This window comes from Salminus brasiliensis, chromosome 2 (genome assembly GCF_030463535.1).
Source record: "Salminus brasiliensis chromosome 2, fSalBra1.hap2, whole genome shotgun sequence".
NCBI lineage: Eukaryota > Metazoa > Chordata > Actinopteri > Characiformes > Bryconidae > Salminus > Salminus brasiliensis.
This window is the reverse complement of record NC_132879.1, coordinates 19097244-19116482: the sequence shown is the minus strand read 5'-3', so window position 1 is coordinate 19116482 and position 19239 is coordinate 19097244. Positions and strand designations below refer to the sequence as shown.

At 40.7% G+C, this 19239-nt stretch overlaps 2 protein-coding genes across 4 annotated transcripts in view; both read right to left on the bottom strand.

Moving 5' to 3' along the window:
• Window positions 1–12526, bottom strand: part of banp (BTG3 associated nuclear protein) — a 41170-nt gene extending 28644 nt beyond the window's left edge. The window contains exons 1-10 of one of the 3 annotated variants that reach the window (XM_072673645.1): window positions 12399–12526; window positions 10780–10865; window positions 8918–8999; window positions 8228–8313; window positions 7920–8119; window positions 7401–7505; window positions 5870–6138; window positions 4263–4502; window positions 2282–2443; window positions 512–639 (exon numbers count right to left, since the gene is read on the bottom strand). In XM_072673645.1, coding sequence (XP_072529746.1) covers window positions 512–639; window positions 2282–2443; window positions 4263–4502; window positions 5870–6138; window positions 7401–7505; window positions 7920–8119; window positions 8228–8313; window positions 8918–8993 — 1266 coding nt within the window. In that variant the 5' untranslated portion in view covers window positions 8994–8999; window positions 10780–10865; window positions 12399–12526. The remainder of the gene's footprint in view (window positions 1–511; window positions 640–2281; window positions 2444–4262; window positions 4503–5869; window positions 6139–7400; window positions 7506–7919; window positions 8120–8227; window positions 8314–8917; window positions 9000–10779; window positions 10866–12398) is intronic. The other 2 variants (XM_072673644.1, XM_072673646.1) reach the window with 2 other exon arrangements.
• Window positions 12527–12988: 462 nt separating this feature from the next.
• pdcd2l (programmed cell death 2-like) lies at window positions 12989–18576 on the bottom strand. The gene is made up of 6 exons (XM_072673643.1): window positions 18273–18576; window positions 17142–17305; window positions 16602–17057; window positions 15203–15316; window positions 14526–14683; window positions 12989–14250 (listed from the first exon to the last, which is right to left on the bottom strand). The coding sequence occupies exons 1-6, from the start codon at window positions 18363–18365 to the stop codon at window positions 14120–14122; spliced, it is 1116 nt and encodes a 371-aa protein (XP_072529744.1). The 5' UTR covers window positions 18366–18576; the 3' UTR covers window positions 12989–14119.
• Window positions 18577–19239: the final 663 nt, after the last annotated feature.

Genomic DNA, 19239 nt, shown 5'->3' with positions numbered 1-19239 from the left:
TCTTTTGCACCTGCCAATCCTTCAATAGTAGTACCGTATAGTATCGCAGTACATAATAACTGTTCTTTTACATCAACTGTGCTTACAGTAACATTACTCAAAAAACAAAAAAAAACTAAAAAATTCTAAAACTAGAAGTAAAGCATAAGAGCAAGCGCACTATCCACATAACATATACAGGTCAAAAGAAGAGCTCGGTGTGCGTAGGAGGAGGAGACCACATGCAGCTGTGCGGTTCAGGGGTCGTAGAAAAGCTCTCATGAGGAAGACTATAGGAGCGGGCACAGAGGAAGCTTTCAGTTGACAAAGTTCAGCTTGATTAAACACTAACACACACAGGGCTCGGCCACACACACACGCTCTCTTGTGGAGGGACGGAGTTTGCATAAGCATCTGTGCTCAACTGTTTGAGAATGAGGATAAGAAACAGTGCATAAATGTTTAGATGTGCTTCAAAAACTGACCGGGGGACCTCACAAGCCTCTGAATAATGGCATATGTGCGCACTCACCACTTGCACCTGTCCGTCCTCCCCTATGCGGTGGATCTGAACCTGTTGGGCAGCACCAGCCAGAGCATACTGCAGAGCCTGCTGCGTGGAAGTGTCTATAGATGTCGTTTCTGTTACGGAAACTCCTTCTGCACCAGGAAACACAAACGCACACACACAACATTTCTGCACACAGTAGAAAGAGAAATGTTATGTAGGTCAAAGAGGATATCTGTGTCAACAGGGTGGTTCAATATGAGGGAGGGAAAGTGGGAGAGATACTAGAAACACTAACATCTGAGACTGGAAGGACAAGCTGATGTCAGAATTTAGGCCAAGTGTTTATTCTTTCACAAACACATGCTTACTCACACGCAGGAACAGGCTACACACTGCTTGAGTGGACTTAGCACACATATACATACATATAGGCTATGCATACTGCAATATATATATGTATATATATTAGTATGCACACGTGCACACACACACACACAGTTCAGACTAGCAGAATATCCCCTACCGCAATTCTAAAAGACTTGGATAAGCTCCAGATTACGACTTGTTTATACAGCATAAACCATCTCCAAAAACACAACACGGACTCTTCAGTGAGCAGTCCAAACACACTCGTACCCCTGCAGCCAAAAGTAAACGCAGGCCCATAGTCTAAACACTCACTATCATCACTGCAGCAGTCACACCCAGCCAGGGCAATGTACACTACTGACCATCCGCCACCGCACACATGCAATACTGATGGCCACTGCACCCACATTAAACGCTATTCACTAGTAGAAACTCACACACACACACAATACACTGTACTTTTCCACTAACGAGACAGGGCAGGTCAGCCCGTGATGAAGAGGCTCGATTCCTTTCAAAGAAACAAGACACTGTTGTTGTGGCTGTGAGTTAAAGGACCAGCTATTTGGAAAAACAGGGATGGCACCTCAGACCTAAGCCTCCTACTTCTAGACTATCTACTTTAATTAGCAGCTACAACCGTAAGATATATAACTGCACATGTGGTGGCTCCACCAATTATCCCCACCCTTCAAGACTGCCATAGCAAGAGGTACAACTTCCCACAAGAGATATGCAAATGCTTCTTTGCATTAGGAGGTCAACGATAGTTTACGCAAGCAAGGAATTATTCTATTAAAGTTCTATTAAAGCAGTCCTGTAAGACCCAAATTCTAACATATGGCTCCAAGCACACTGCCTTGCTAAGCCAACAGTCTCGCTTTGCCTTACTGTACAGCGCTCTGGACGTCATGAGCTGTGTGCCAGGTGGCTTATAGGGATGTCCACTTAGCCTTGCTTGCGTCCTGCGTCATTATGAAACAATGGTTTAAATTAACAGCCAGAGAGCACCGTTTCCGCTGGAACACTGAGATCCAGCCCTGCAGGGCGTGTGCGTATGCTGTAGCACTGCAGGGTGTGTGTGTGTGTGTGTGTGTGTGTGTGTGCGTGTGCATGTCACAGCACTCTAGTGCATGTGTGTTTACGGGACACTGTGGTGGGCTTATACAGGATATTTGGGTGTGTGCCAGCAGGTCAGAGGTGGTGGCCCACAGATCTCAGAGAGGAAGTAACAGGAGGCGTTCTGCTGAGATTACAACCATCTGCTACACGCTTGCTAGTGCGCCAGTCAGAAAAGCCCTGCTGTCTCACACACTCAAAGAGTTAAAACTCTCTGCTTAGAGCAGCTGGGCCCCATGCATGGCAGGAGACCAAAAGGGTGAGACAGCAGCAGGTCTTCTGCGGGACTGTTGTCATGGTTACCTCCACTCGTGCGGGCGGCGGGCGCTCTGCGGGAAAAGCTCTTGACGGCCAGGCTCTGTCCTCGCTGCTTCCTCCTCCATGCCGTGCGGCACTTGGAATCGATGCTCTGTTTGATGCGGTACCAGTCCGACTCTGTGATTGTGAACTTGTGGAACAAATGACCTACACACACACACACACACAGGGCAGAAAATAGGTGATTGATTTTCGTGTAACAGGGCAGTGGAATCTCACTGGTTAGAGCGCTAGGGTACTGATCACATGGTTGTGGGTTCGATGCCCAGATACACTGAGCTGACCCTTAATGTAGCATTAAGTGAGAATTGGTATTTTTGCATTTCTGGACAAGCTGAGAGATACAGAAAAAAGAAGTATGTTTGCCAGAGTTATACAGTGCAGTTAATAGACCTTAGAAGCAATGACTGAGGCACTACTCTCACTTTTACAACTCAGTGCAGCATTGTTATTTTAAGGTAAAAATGCTACATGTTGTCGCTTTAACTTCTCTGCTGGGATAAGCAAAGAGAAGATTTTCATTATATTATTACATATACATATTATAATATGATCAATGATGGCCATTATATGTTCACTGCTACAAAACTAAAGAGGTGAAGGTAGGATAATGTGGAACAAGCATGTCTTGGCAAAGCAAGTATATTTAGGACAAAAATGTGTAAATTTGCTAAACTATCACTTTAAATGGCCCGTGCCAGGACCACAATGTCACATTTCTATCCATTTCAGGTTTGAAATCATTTGCTGCAAATAAGATCTTAACTGCTCCAACCAACCTGTGAAGAATAAACACTACTTTTACTTTAAGGGAGTGTGTGGTTGTGCACTGAGGCAGGTTTGTTTATAGACTCTGCAGAGCTGAAGATAAGTCCCAAAGAGTAGGTCACACTGACAGTGCAAGTGTGTGAGTGGTCAAATGGACAGAGGGCGGGAAGCAGTGGGTGTGGGACTGTTATACGGATTGAAAAGGGAAAATTGAGATAAAAGTTGGCAGGTCACTGCAATAATCACATGCGAGACTCGACCAAGTGCGTGTGTGCACACGTTCAAGTACAGACAGGTACAACAGGTGCTCCATTAGCAGCTTTGGATTACCAGCACTCACATTCCATACCATTAGTCTACCTTATACATACACACACACACACAAAGAGGACACACATAATGAAAAGCACACATGCCGATGCCTTTAGGGAAAAAAAAAAAAAAAGAAGCAGTGCTCTACGTGCTGTGACTGTACTAGCCTGGCTTCAGGCTAGTAATGAAAATATCTTCCTAAATTTGAACCACTATGATTTTTAACAGTTTAAAATAGAGTAGTGTAATTGAGCATGTGTTTACCATCTTTAAACAGCAACTTTACAGAGTGACCGGGTCTACACTGAAAGGTTTGTGGCTGAATGCAGTGCCTTAACAACGCCCTCGTCAATCATCACAGACATCCATTCAAAATCATTAGAGCATTAGTTAAAGCATGATAAGTGAACTGTATGACCTTTGTGCATGCCATTTAGGATTTCCTTTGGTATTCAGTCTGCTCCTTATCTATGTGGAAAATATGTAATGAAGGATGACTTCGACTTGTTTTAACCTGCCCTGGGAAAAAAGACTTCTAAGTTCAGCAAAAATCTGTACACAGGATGGGTCATCTCCCATTTTACAAGTGGACGACTGGGCTTTATCTTTTCTATTAACATAGACACTAAAGCTAGCGAATGCCAAAGGTTAGGGAAAAAAAGACTTCTACACAGACCAATCATACCATTTTAAAGAGTGCTTTTTTCCACAACCCCTCTCTCTCTCTCACACACACACACACACACACACACACACACACACCCACACTACCAGTAGTGATAGATTTTGCTAGACTGAGATGGGACTGGCCTCCCTCAGGCCTCTAGAGACTGCGTTGTATGTTAAAGCCCACAGCCCTTGGTGGAGCGCTGGTTAAGTGACTCACAACGGATGCCGTAGATCATGAGCGGGTCCAGCTGCTTTTTCCCATGCTTCCCCTGTCCGGACAGATTGGACACAGCCTGTACCTCACGGTGGAACAGGTAGTCCAGCAGCGTAAGGGCCATCTTCTCCGGTGTTCGACAGTTGCTGCTGATGTGCAGCATGTCAGCCGGAGACACGGGGGAGCGCACACGCATTTCCGGGTTATTCTCGTCTCCCAGCCACGTTCCTGCTGGGTAGTCCTCTGCAGAGGACACATGTGAAAGGGGATGAAATGATTTATTAAGACATGGACAAGATTACAGATGAATTGCACATTTTTTAACCTTTGTCTGTCTTTTGGCAAAAACAGACATCTGAGTTTGAATGTAATTGCAGCATTTCTGTTCATTCTCCACTTTTCTGTTTACTTAAGTATTTCCTAAAAGTGAGGATGAGAACGGGGTATATAATCAATGGGTAAGGTGAAGATGTACCCAGAAGGGAACTGTTAAGTTAAAAAGCAGGGGTTTGCTATGCGCACCAGATGGGTGTGCATCTTTGAAGCCATAAGCCTGAGTGAAAACAGAATTCGAGTGGAATACCCCATGCTCTTGCAAAGGCGGCTGATATCTCTAGATCTAAAAAGTCTGCAGACTGTGAAAGGGAATTACATCTGAAAATAGGTCTGGAAGAAATAAGCCCACCGCTATCAGTATACATACAGAACAAAACTGACCCCTAGCGGAAAAAGAAGGAAGTGAATAAACAAACACATGCCTGACTATACACTATGTGCATATAAGTGCATGATGCCAGAACTGTTTCTTTTCCACTCTTTCACACTGTGTGGGTACTCTCAAAATAAGAAAAGTGCAATAGATTAGAAGAAAGGCCTTACCACTGGCTTTCAACTTTAAAGATGTTCACTTTGTTTCAGCTAGAAAACAATGGGTCACTTAACAGATTCAATACGCACAACAACCATAATCTCTTCATTATGCTCAATATGTGAACCTTTCTTTAAAAAAAACAAAACATTCTTAGATTTCACCATTGAGGTACAGAGAAAAATTATCCCAGAAGAGGGAGCAGCTTTTTGATGTGTTCAACATCAGGGGAAAATCCCGTAACTAAAACAGGTGATGTTGACAGAGACAAAGCTATTTTGATGATAGGTTTGATCGTAGGAAATTTGTTCCTGACTGAGTTGACAGAGGCAGCTGAATGGAAAAATTCCTCGGTCAACACGAGATGGTATAAGATAGGATTGAAAATGCCAAAAGTGGAGAGAGGGAAAGACATGTGGGAACGGAGAAAAACAAAACATGCTGCCCTGCATCACATGCTGCCCTGCAGCAATCTGCTGACTAAAACTTAGCTCCAATTGTGAATATGTGCAGAGAATGGTTACTGGTGTGCGGCCACCATCACAGCTGCAATTATGACAACCAGATCCAGCAGCATCATTAACCCATTGAGCCCAAAACAACAAACCCCTATAATCACTCAATCTGCATTAAATTTAGTTGTCATTTGATCACATCTTACGTATCGTTGTACCGCTGCTTTTTAGCTCCTTTTCTGCTATATCTATAAGGGTTATTTTGAGCATTTGCCACTTTTTCTCACCTTCTGAGTTGAGAGTGATGAGTGTGACATTGTTGGTGGTCTGTGCTGATGATTGACCACTGTTGGACATTGAGTCACTGGCCTCCGAGCCACTGTCCTGCTCCTCCTGGCTTTCTTCAGGTGCTGGGACTTTCAGAACAATGGTTTTTTGTCTTCCTCTGCCTACCGTGCTGCCAGCCAAACAGTCAACTGTTAATGGCTCAAAGTCACTAGCATTGGACATTTTGGCTCCAGACTCTAAAGGTTGAAGTCTGGGTAAGTCAAGAGCTCTGGGCAAAATCAGAAATAGATATTGCATCTGTTACAAAAAAACTGAAACCACAGAATCTGGCAAATAGTTGGCAAATATATGCAATTGTCTGTTGATATTTTTAAACAGATTTGTCTATTATGTATGTATATATATGTACAATTAAAGGCTAAAACAATTCTGGCATTCTTATTAGCTATTAAAGGTGCCTAAGAATGCATTTATAGCATATTAGTATTATTTATATGTTTATATGATCTTTGTCATATAAATGGTAACTATGTGACTTTGGTTTGGGCAAAGAAAAATCCTATTTACAAATTTCCTTATTTAATTATTTATTTGTTTTTATTTTTATTTTACCCTATTTTCTACCCAGTTTGGAAGACCAATTACACAGTCCCATGTGAATTGCACATGTGAACTGCCCCTAGCAACACCCCCAACATTAGGAGGGTAAAGCTTAGCCAGCGTCTCCTCCGACTCTTGTTGAACTGCCGCTGATGCAGCATCGTTAGCTAGCCAGCACGCTCGGAGGAAAGCACAGCTCCCGATACAACAGCCAACAGAGTGATTATAGTGGCAGAACCTTAGCCCACTGGACCACTCAGAGCCCACAACTCTTCTTTTGTCTGAGAATGAAACATACTGATTTTCCTTTTGTAGTGGATTAGTGAACTGTGCTTATACTGGCTGGTTTACATCCCTGTGATTGACTCACAGAAGCCATGTAGCACAGTATAGCATAGTACAGCGAACCATAGTATGGCTTCGTTTTTAGCCCTGTTCTAGACTAGCACCCACTTGCTTCACCGGCTTGCCCTTGTTTTGCACGGTCATCCCTCCTCCAATGCTTTAGCGCTTCTTGATTCACCTGCCATTAGAGTTAGCTCTATATCTTTTTGGCCTCCGTTCCAGATTCTCCCATTACAGCTGCTGCTTTTAGCCTCGAACGGCTTTCACTTGTGGGCTGGATGTACAGTATGGACATTTTGGAGTGTAAATAAAATGAGCTGGGACCGTTATATAACAATGTTGTTGTTTTTTTAATTGGCCTCAGCTCTGCATCTGTGGATTTTGCTTTTAAAAGGAGTAAGCTACAACGTTTGAGGTTCACGGCATGTCACTTCTATGTACCAAAGTCTTCTTATTTAACTATAAGTTAAATAATACAGTTTTCCATTCTAGGGCACCTTTAATGAGCCACCCTGACAGACTCATGAGTGATTTTTTCTGTTTGACTCAAACCATCCAAAGAACTAAGAGGTCTGAAAGACTCACTTGCTGAGTAAGTTCTCCAGAGAGTCTGTGGTGCGTGGGAGTGTCTCCTCCTGGGTTGCTTTAGCACGCTCACCACTCACTACCACATTGGTCTGGGGCACCATACTGAGAACACGAACAATACGGAACAAGTTAATGACATTAGTCCCAGCATGACATGAAACTGTTAGCATCTTCTCAGATTCATTTCGAGTGAGTCAGCTGGTAAATGTGCCCCTGCTTGACCTAGAAAATATTCATGGAAAAGAAAAACAGGCTAGTGTAGGTGCCATGAGAAACTGTTTGTCATCTTATGAGCTTTGATTCAAGATTCAAGATTCAAAGCTTTATTGTCATATGCACAGTAAGGAAACTAGTTTCCCTGTACAATGAAATTCTTACTTTGCTGCCCACATTGGATGTCATAGAATAAAAAGTATAAATATAAATAGACAAATAACAAGGATCAAAAATTAAACATGCAGAGAATATATAAAATAAAATATATTTTATGTTTCTATGTTTCTATGTTTCACTCACCAACGAACTTTGTCACAGGTTTGTGTGGCACCGAAAGGAGATCCAGCTACCATAGGGACACGAATAGGCCCCTGGTTTTTCCCCATTACTGTGTCAAGCTTCTCTTCTAGGGCCCGACATGTAGCCTCCAGAACCTGCAGCTTGGTCTCCATGCTATCCAGCCTTTGGCAGATGGCTTGGCTGATGGACACAAGCATTGTCTAGTAGGAGGCAATGGCAGACAGGTGACAATGTAAAATTATCATCCACATATTCTAAGCATTATGTCACCCTTTCAGCAATTATTTTATTCATCAATCACTTCTCACCTTTAGAGTTGCATCCTGATTACTGTTTTCCATCCTCGGCCGCTTCCGTTCAGGCTTATCAGCCTCGTCATGGTTCTCCAACACATCTAAACCAATCCAAACAGCCCACATACAGCACTGTTAAACAACATATAGCATACAGCTCCCTTTTTGTCCTTCAAAGTGCTGAGTAAGAAGAATTTTTGCACATTAGGATATGCAATCAGTGTGTCAGAAAATAAGGGCAGATAAATGTAAACTGAAATAACAATACAGGTAAAATCAAACAAAGTGCTACTTGTCTAGAGTCTAAAACTAGGAATATGAACTAAACAATGCTTGATCAAATTTGGAACATACTGTGTCTGCAACATACTGTGGTATGTAAAAAAGGGCTACTAAGAGCGTTTAAATAAATGATGTAATTAAAAAAGAAAAAAAAGATCAGTTGTAATCAATGGGTGCCCATATTACCAGAATCAGAAAATTTGGTTTTGGAGTCATGCAAGTTCGAAATGGGCCATAGATAAGGATTCAGATTAAAAAAAAAGAAGAAACAGGTAATCCGCATTAGTATTAAAGTCAATAACTGACAGCCTGAAACTCACAAGTTTATGTGAACCTATTAACACTGGCCAAGTCTGAAAAGTCCCCACATACTATCTGTAATAAGTACATACCAGTATGTAGGCAGTTCACATGATCTCTTACCTGCATCATGTTCCTCATGATTTAGGTCTGCCACAGCAATCTGGACTATCTCCACCAGATCCTGCTCTGACATCATTCAAGCCTGAAAAGCAGAGGAATAAATAGCATCCCTAAAATGTAATAAAAACACCTTTTTATTGCAGCACATGACAATATATTAATGGCAGATTGTCTCTAAAACAGACTGTGAAGTGGTGAAACTACAGCATTCTGGATGTTACCATCCAAAGAGAAGAAAAAGAGAAGAACTGATAAATTACCTGGTGTTTATATATATATATATATATATATATATATATATATATATATATATATATATATATATATATATATATATATATATTATTGTGCCCCATTGGGCTGGGGCACAATATTGAGAGCGGCAAAGATTGTGTGGGTAGCAAAGTTTATATACTCATACTACATTTTCATTCCCAATGCACACTCTGAACTGAAAAATAAGTTATTTGAAAAATTGTGATATCACCTCAACATTTCAAAAACAGATGTGTTGAATATGTCGTATTTTTTTAAGCCGGTGAAGATTGGATATACAGTCAGGGGTTCAGCAGAAAGATCTATCCTTACTGAGTCATGTTAAGGGTTTGAGATCTGCTAGTTTTATAGTTGAGCAGAATTGTTGGATTATGCGTATGCACAATTACATACTAGTTATTGGGTGTGTAATGTTTAGAGTGCTGGAAGAAAATTCCTAGAAGAACCTTGATATGTCTTACTGCTGTTCTTCTTCCTGTGTGCTTCACACAGGTCATTGCCAGAGAACACATTTGTTTTGGCCCCTACCATTTTGTCTTACCTATTTATTGTTTACTTAAGTATTTACGTATTTATATATATATATATATATATATATATATATATATATATATATATATATATATATATATATATATATATATATATATTCGGTTTGTACTGTGAATGGTATTGTGGGTGGGAAGAAGAGGTGTTCAACAGTCTGAGGATGTCTTTGTAGAAATTGGGACATACAGCTGTGTTAAGAAAATCACAAATAAATAAATATGATATCAAACATACTGACATCAACTGGAATGCTTCAGGACTCCAGGATTTGTAAACCAGGAAAGTAAGGAATAAAATCTGTGTATTTAAACTGGCTTTCATTACATATTGCAGTCTTGTAACCACACCTTCACCTTAATGTATGTTATAGCATTAAGACACCTGCTCATTAAACGCTTCTAGTGAAATCAAGGGTATTAAAAAGCTTTATCATGCTACAGCTGAAGTAACTGTCTATATCGTCAGGGAACGTTTTCTACTAGATATCGGAGCATTGCTGTGCAGATTTGGTTGCGTTCTGCAGCATAAGCTTTGACGTCAGGATGTTGGAAGTTTAATCTGTGTCAGAAATGGATGCATCTTAAAAGTAGTGCAATGTGTTCACAAACATCTGGTAATGCAGTGCATTTTAACTGAGATTCTGTAATACTCAGTGATCACTGTATAGAGGCAAGTTTGGTTACAAAATGGCCTGCAACTGAGCTAATGTGTTAAAATTTCATGTAGAACTGATTTTTTTTTTGTAAGTTATTTTTTAACTCCCACACACTGAAATGTGGTTCAAAAAGTTGAACTCTAACAGTCTTCTATTCAAAAAACACATACACAACATACACTTGCATTCTCATAATTTAGGGTGATCATACTTTCTCTTTTTACTCGCCTATCTTTACTTCTCATGTAAAAACATGTCTGGAAAGGATTTCTAAATTGATCTGGATTTTGCATTCATTTCACATCAGTGACTGAATTTGTACAGCCTTAAACACGTCTCTGTAAGTCCCACTTTCTGTCTGCCACAACTGGTCTATATGTACCTGCCAGTGGTAGATGCATCAACCACAGGTCAAACTGCTTCTCATTACAGCCGATTCACCACAACCTAAAAATGCCTAAACACCAACTAAACAAATAAAAATCAGTTACAACAAAAAACTATTTTTTTTGTTGATAAAACAAGAAAATCATGTATGAAAGGGCCAAAAGCACATACACTTTTAAATCAATAATAAAATAAATTTTACAGTTACAGCCAGTCAAAAGCATCAGGACTGTACAGTATCAGGTAAAATATTATATATTTTATATGGCAGCTGATGACTTTCCATTTATTTTTCTTATATATATATATATATATATATATATATATATATATATATAATGGCCTGAAGAAAAAAAAGGAGCTATATATCCTAACCACAGTGGATATTTGTTTTTACCAAAATAAAAGGGGGCCCTAATTAAACCACACAGCGAAGAACGGTTCAGATATTTCATTCAGCACTGCAAATATCAGCTATGAGATCCATCTACAGGCATTTTCTATATGATTAATCTAATTATAGTTTTATCTACAGCTTCATTCATCATTTGTATGAAGCATCAAGGTGAAAAAAAATAATCCTTGGAGACTTAAATCTTTTAATCCGGGATTCGTGCATGTGGATACATTTTATATGATCTTATTTTTAACAACTTAAAAAAATAAAAATAAATAAATAAATCAGTTCATGGTCATGTGCATCTGCGAAAACCGGCTTTATTCGTCTAACTCCTCAATCCCAAACGTTGGAGCAGCAGAGATTCAGCTATGAATGGACAGCGGCGGATAGACTGGGGTGTGACGAGGGAGGATTACAACAACTAGCTGTCTAATATAACTATAATTTAATCACGGATTTAACATTAATTATTAGTGTAGGTGGCGTTATATGCAAATTCTGATATGGCTGCATTAAGTAATTCGCATGGACGCAGTTTGTTGGTATTAGCAAGGTCACACTGCGCTTAGCTAGCTAGCTTCCTCGAGCTACGGTGGTAAATCCAGGCCCAGAAAGTAATAATCCAGCCCAGACGTTTGTTCTTGCGGCCTGGACAGGTCGGCTTAGGTTCAGCAGAGGTGCCTGGGAGGCTGGAGAAACAAAATCCTGGGCTGGAGTTTTACTTGCTGGGCTTGGATTTGCCACCTGTTTCTAACCCAAATGCTAAGCTAACTACTTAGCTAGCTAGCATCTAGCTACAATCACTCAGTACAAGGCTCCTCGCGTCCTTGTTCTATAATTTAGTCCTAAACGTTGACAGCTGCATTAGTGGTCATTTTCTAAGCTCAGAAAACGCCTGCATGTTGGGGTCTGGCTGCGCCCGGGAACCCTGAATCCCCCTGAACCAGAGGGGTTAGACACTGCTTGCTACCCGCGCTGATAAACACAGATAGCTAGCCTCTCCCGCTAACTTGCTCCAATATGCAACAATATCGAAAGACAGAGAGAGGAAACGGGTCCAGGCCTCGTAGCTACAGCCTAAGTAGCTCCTGGTGTAACGCGTATGAGGCACGAAAGAAAGCGGCGGTTTCTTCAATGAACAGCGTTAAACATGTGCACGGCGCGGACGCGTCCGCAGCACTGGCCGTGCGCCGCTTCAGAGCGGGTTATATTACCGTGTGAAGGATGAATTCTCGTGTTGTTTGTAGGGATTCCGATAATGGCGTCCTTCCTCGCGAGAGATGAAGTCTTCGCATGAACTCGGCCTCTCCTCTGCGCTCAACTGCGCTCCTGGGTCGACCAGGAGGAGCTGGGCACTGCAGCACTGCAGGCCTGGCAAACTACACCCTCGTCTCTCTTAACGAATTCCCATCCCTGCACTTCTCTCAGTCACTCTGGACCAAAGGTGTCCTGGATGGGACCTGAATATCACTGTCTAGAGCTATATTCCAGGAACTGCTCATCAAAGATCTGATCTAATCTAATCACCAGTATCTTCCTAAGGATTTTATTTGAGATGTTTTGAGAGAAGTCAGACAAATAGTCTCTGTCAGATGCATAGTGAGTTTTAAAACTGCAGGACTGTTCACTGTATGATCGGGAAATTTTGGATCAGTAATGATAGACCTATCTAGCTCTGGACTGATGAATGGGCAGCGGCGGTTAGACTCTGGGTGTGACGAGGAAGGATTACAACTAGCTGATAAGAATATCATTTAATTATAGATTCATTATTTCATTATTAATGTAGGTGAAGTTATATACAAATGCTGATGACAGAAATGTTATATTACAATTTATTCTTAAATGTATTTTTATGATATACAATATTTCATCATGTAGACCAACAAAGCACCAACAGCTTTAAATAAAAAAAAAAAAAACTGCTATTCAAATACTCTCCCACACTGAGTACTGAAGTTTTTTCTCAAAATATGCTGCACTCCATTCAATTAAGTAATACTAATTACACTCTTTGTGCTTAAACATGCAGTTAATCATTGCTCTGTAAGCACTGGCGATATTTACGATACACTCATTAAAGCATATTGTGTATCACGATAAGATCAAGATTCGTAATGAATAAAATATTGTCATATTGCCCAGCTCTATATGGCAGCATTAAGTACTTCGCCTATATGCTTTTATATAACAATAAATCCAATTGTCCTCATACATTAAATAAACTCCAAATAAAAACATTGTTGAATGTCAAAATCTCCATAAGTGGGTTTAAGATGAAATTTCTCCTTAAGAACTGTGGGTGAACAAGGACCAATAAGAATTCCAGCCCCATTTCACTAAGCTTGCGATTGACCACTATGCTCTGTTCCCAACATTCAACCCTCCAACAGTTAAGTCTATTAATTTGCTGTAAAAACAGTTCAAGATTCTACAATTAACACAAGGTTACATTTAACCAACTTTTGAGTTTGGCTTCCCTGAAGCAAATATTACATCCCTCACTCTCTTTGAGGTCACATAATAAAAACATTCAAATAAGTTTGTAGATAAAATTTAAGGCCATATAAAAGATTCATTTTTCAAATTAACTGGCTTCACCAACGAGGAGTCTCTTTGGATGCATGGTAAATCATCTAGCTTGTGTAACACTGCATAGAACTGTTGAAGATTTTTCAGTCATCCAAATGAATGTACTGTCTAGTAGCACTGTCAGCTCATTGCTCATCCCAGGGTCTTTGTCAAAACAGTAAAGAAATGTGTCCTTCATCAAATGAAGTGAGTCCAGTACTTCATGTCCAGCTGCCTTGGCTGACTACTACTAGATACTGTATGGGGCTCTTGGAAACACTGCAGTGGATCCTGCGTCATTATGATATAAAAAAGAGGAACCTGATAGGTTGGTATACTCTTTATTGTCTCTCAGTTACTAGTGTCATTTGAACAGCTTTTGATCGGGGTCGGCTTGCACAAAAAGGAATTCCTCAACAGGAACGTTCGATCCAGAAGTCCAGCAGCTGTCTCTGCAGGTGTAGACCAACACTGTCCCAAACTCCAAAATGAGCTCTGAAGAAGTACAGAAGTATAGTTTTAAAGAGGTACAGAACAAGTGAAGCACCAGATGTTACACAGCAAACTCTACATATTTACAGAATGTAATCGTCTGTGTTTTGTATCACAATGTCTAATGGCTGTGAAAAGGGACAGTATCATATTAAATTAACCATATATGCATCACCACTATACATACAGTATAGCATACCACTAATCAGCATGGTCTGTGTATTTAATAAACACTGAAAAACAAGTGCTCTGATGTAAAAATCTACCAAAAGACAAACCTGAACTTAAATCTGTACTACGGAGCAAACTGACAAGTGTAGGCATGAGCTGAAATTCAAAAACTCTAGGACTGCCACAGTGTGCACAGGGTGGCACCATCTGATGGATGTTTGAAGGAGGTTCCGATATGAACAATGGTAAGCCACTCCAACTGTACCTGCAAAGTACAGTAACGGTGCATATAACCAAGACATCAAATATACAATCACAAACTGTTAAGAGCAGCAGAATGTGAAATCATATTTGTTATGAAAACTTCAGAGTGTCAATACCACAACTGGAGATACAGGTCTTTCCATTATGTGCTCTGTATTTACCATACCATACAGCCATTTCTGCTGTAGTTCAGTCATTCTTTACAAGGGGCTCGCTTGTTATGGTTATATGCTTGTCAAATTCACACAAAGAACTTTATGAAGAACTTATGTTAGTGTTCCAACTCATACACAGATGTATAATATGTGTAACAGCAACAGCAGTTAAGATCCTGGAATATAATCCACATATTAATTATATACGTATTTTGGATGCCATTGGATCGAGACCATATGGACTAAGAGGGCTTCAACTAAAGTGAATCATAGCACAGTTCACATTAAAGGTATCATAGTCACTGCTAGCTTTAAGCTTTGTTACACTATTTTAATTCCCCTGCTGTACTGTGTGGTCCACTCACCGAAGAACTTGTTCTGGACAGAGCGATATTCTTTTCATGAAATTTGAGAAGACTGCATCTCCGTGTTTGGCTTCTGTCTTCTCATACTTCTCCTCTCCCCCTTCACCTTTACAACTGAAGAGACGTCCATAATATGAGGACAATTACATTCAAGACAAGCTTTTTTCTTTTTCTTTTTTTTAGTGAACAATGACATTATACCTGGAATACATTATGACTAGTATCTTAAATAATAGACATCAAAGCAACCCCTTTAATATGCAGCATCATCCTCAAATAGTGTTTGTAAATTTATCTGAAGGTATCCTGTGGTATCTGGCACCAAGACATTAGCAGTTGTGAGGTGGGGCCTCCATGGATCACATTGATGAGCTCTGGGTACCCATGACCTCTTGTTCACAGGTTGGCCTTTCTTGGACAACATTTGGTAGGTACTGACCACTGCATACCGGGCACACCCTACAACCTGCCTAATGCTTTGGAGGTGCCCTGACCCAGTCATCTAGCCATCAGAAAGTGGCTATGATTATTTTTGTTGTTGCTGTTTTTAACACACCACTTACAAGAACTGACTGTTCAATGGCTGCATAATATATCCACACACTGACAGATGCCGCTTGTAACAGTCACTTTAAGGTGGGGTACAGTGCACATGTGCATGGAGAGAGTCAGAGCGAATGATGGAGAGTTTGGAGGAAAATGCAGGATAGTGTGTGCGTATGGTGAACTGTGCTGGGTTGTAGCCTGGGTTCTCCAGCTGGTTTTGTCCGGGAAGTTGTGACGAGCGAAGTCGAGGTGCTCATATTGCTCATTAAAACTGAAAGTGTAAAAGTGTGTGTGTGGTCTTGGATGTGTCTAATTGAAGGGTATGTTTTTAAAAGGGCTGCTGCAACTTTTCAGATCCTACAGAGAGACGTCCAGAAAAGACTGCTGCTGCAGATTACGGGCACGACACAGAAGCTAATGGTCCATCATATATGATGGACATTAAAGTATAGCGGGAGAAATGTCTAATAAATGTTTATATTACTAAAGTCAAAGCATATAAAACATTCTTCTTTTACAGCAAATGAGGCTATGTTTGATAGATACAAGCTGCTAAACAGCAATAATCATCATAAAGTTTCTAATTAGCTTCTTACTTTGATTTAATTTGATTTGACATCATGCTAGAGGTGAACTGTGAACGTGTGTGGTGAAAACAGCCAGCCTGCACTGCTATGTTTACTTGTAAAGTGGCAAACACTATTGAGATCACTTGAATTCAAAACTGTAAACTTCTAAAAGATAGTGGAAATAACATCAGATGGGCTGTTTATAAGGGGTGCCTTTGTGGCATTCACAAGTCATTCTCTATAAACAGTTCCAATACCCCCACACAAAATAGAGGTGTCCTCACCTTCCAAGCTCCCCAACAGCAACTCCCTCCCTCTCCTCATACTCCTGCAGCAGTCTGTTAGCATGTTCCACATCATCATAGCCCAAAAAGTCTGTCTCCTCCACCACACTGATGTAAAGGGACTGAAAAGTGGGCACTGCAGTAGTGGCTGCAGCACACCCGCTGCCCCCTGGTCCATTTAAAGAAAGACCCTGAAGTCCAATACTGTCGACCAGTCCACCTGGTTGTCTCTCCAGCTGGCTGTCTGTCACTGGCTGAGCTGTGTCTGGATGAGTGTGTGAACTGCTCTCCAGTTCATTGTCCTCAGCCTCCATTCCCCAGTCATCAGCCTCATCACACCAGTCTGTAGTTGACACCGGGGCTTGTTTTACCTGCAGGTTATCTTTGCTGGTATCCTTGCGCTCTGAAAGTTGTTTCAGCTCAGACTCCAAGCACTGCGAACGCAGAGCCTTCCAGCTAGACACAAGAAGAAGCACAAAATAAATATCCTGTGTAAGCAGTGTGAACTGATGTGTAATGAATTTGGAAATGATTATTTACCTTTCTGCTTTGCCATAGCACTGTGGATTAGTGCAAGCAAACACATTAATGGTGCGGTGATATGGAGATGCCGCAAGGGGGCAGTAGATTTGCACGACATGACCGAGGATCACATCACACAGAGAACACTGGATGCATACATCAGCTATACCAGGAATAAGGTCCTATAAATAAATACAATATTAAAATGTTATAATTTGCAAGCACATCTACGTGATACTTAGCCCCCTGATTTTCTAAATTACTAAAACACTCTTTATGCAGCTGTGCAACATCCTTGCTTTATATACATCACACTGTTTTTGGTTGGTACTTAAACCTAAATCTCCTGCTAACGTTATCTACCTGGACCTGTACATTACGGCACGTGTTTGCATACTGTAGATATGTGTTTGTATTGTAGCTTTTTTTTTTATTAGTGTTTGTATTATGTGTATTTCTGTGTTACGACTAAATAAATTACTTGTATATTTATTATTAATTTATTGCACATGTTCAACAACGCTAAATTCATGTTACTTAGATTTTTTTCTTAATATTTTAAAAATATATACCATCTTATCCCTGACCTGGACTCGAACCTCCAGTGTCTGGTGTAAGAGGCAGCCGCGTTAGTGCACTGTCCCACCGACTCCGTGAAGTAGCAGCACTGCTGTCAGATCCTCACAACATTAACTAGTCTGAGCTCTATTTAACGTCTCTAATAGTACTTTATACCACAGAACTACATTTCTTTAAATTAAAGGCTCACTTGAGTTGCCTGAAACATCCTGGACCTATTCATCATTTGTGCCCTGTTTAGGTTCGAGCCATTCAGCTAACCAAGCTAACGCTAGCTAGCTAACCGCCTAGCCCGCCAGGTATTCGCTAGCTAGTAGCTAGCTAACTTACTCAGCAACTAGTTACCAGTCCTGACCCACTGTAATATCTATACTATAACATCTAGCAGCTAACTGAAGTTGGTCAGATTTGGCCACTGCGGTGCTTACCTGGTGCTTTGCCGTTCATCATGTGGCTAGTTCAGCCAAACAACGCTACCAGCTATCTAGCTAGTGCTAGCTAACATGTACAAAGCTCGTAGCTATTGCTGCGTGTTAAAGTTATTAAGCAAAGGAAACACCCGCCTCTTACCCGATTGCCTCCAGCTTTATTAGTGTAATAATATGTGCCTTTCTTCGTCTCGATAGGGCCGTCACATATTCCTATGAGAGGGGATTCCTGCATAGTTGCCTGAAGTGAGCTGCTAAGTTGAACCCACGTGTGATAAACACGCAGAGTGAAGGGGCAGATGGGATTCAGCCAACCAAGATGATCTGTCTTCGACAGACTAAGAACAGTCAGAAAACAACGTAAAGTACTCGTAGAATTAAGGCTTTATCTTGTCCTGAAACATGGACAGCTTGATGGCAGACGAGCAAAGCCACCTTCATTTTGACATGTTGTAGACCGTGCTGTTAATGTTTACCTTTTATGCATCAAAACATGACATCACATCATGAAATGTTGGTTTTTCCAGTAATTTATTTTATATATATATTATGTTTAACCCAACTGCAAACAAAAGAGCAAGGAAATGGAGGTGATGTGTAAAACAGTGTTTTTCCCAAAGACCTCATGCCCATGGATTCATCTATCCTTGCCCCAACACAGACAACAGTGACAAGCTCTGAGCCTAATCAGGTATAGAGAGGCAGCACATCCCAGGGAGTCCCGAGGAGCGAGGAGAAACTGCAACGATTGGTGGAGAATGCAATTGTTTTTTGTTAAAAATGCTGACCTAAATTATAAAGCAGGCTAAATTTTACATTACAGTTCAACTACAGAAAACATGCAGCTTTTAGTTGATTGGGAAGTGAACATAAAAAGAACACCTCTCCAACTGTTAAGCACAGGGTGGATCCATCAAGCTTGTGCTGCAGCCAGTGGCACAGGGAACATTTCACTGATAGAGGGATGATTGAATTCAGTTATCCAGGAAACCAGGAAATCTTCACATTGTTTAAAAAAAAGGTAAATTGAATTAGAATTTGTATTTATTAATTTATAAAACATGCTTTATAATTTATTATAATTTTGTACAATTGTCTGTGAAATGATA

Excerpts from the sequence above, each read along its gene's own strand:
- pdcd2l (XM_072673643.1), bottom strand. The coding sequence starts at position 18,365 with ATGCAGGAATCCCCTCTCATAGGAATATGTGACGGCCCTATCGAGACG. Across the intron at positions 17,058-17,141 it reads TGCTATGGCAAAGCAGAAAG|CTGGAAGGCTCTGCGTTCGC; the intron begins GTAAATAATCAT and ends TCTTGTGTCTAG. Across the intron at positions 14,251-14,525 it reads TAGTACAGATTTAAGTTCAG|AGCTCATTTTGGAGTTTGGG; the intron begins GTTTGTCTTTTG and ends GTACTTCTTCAG.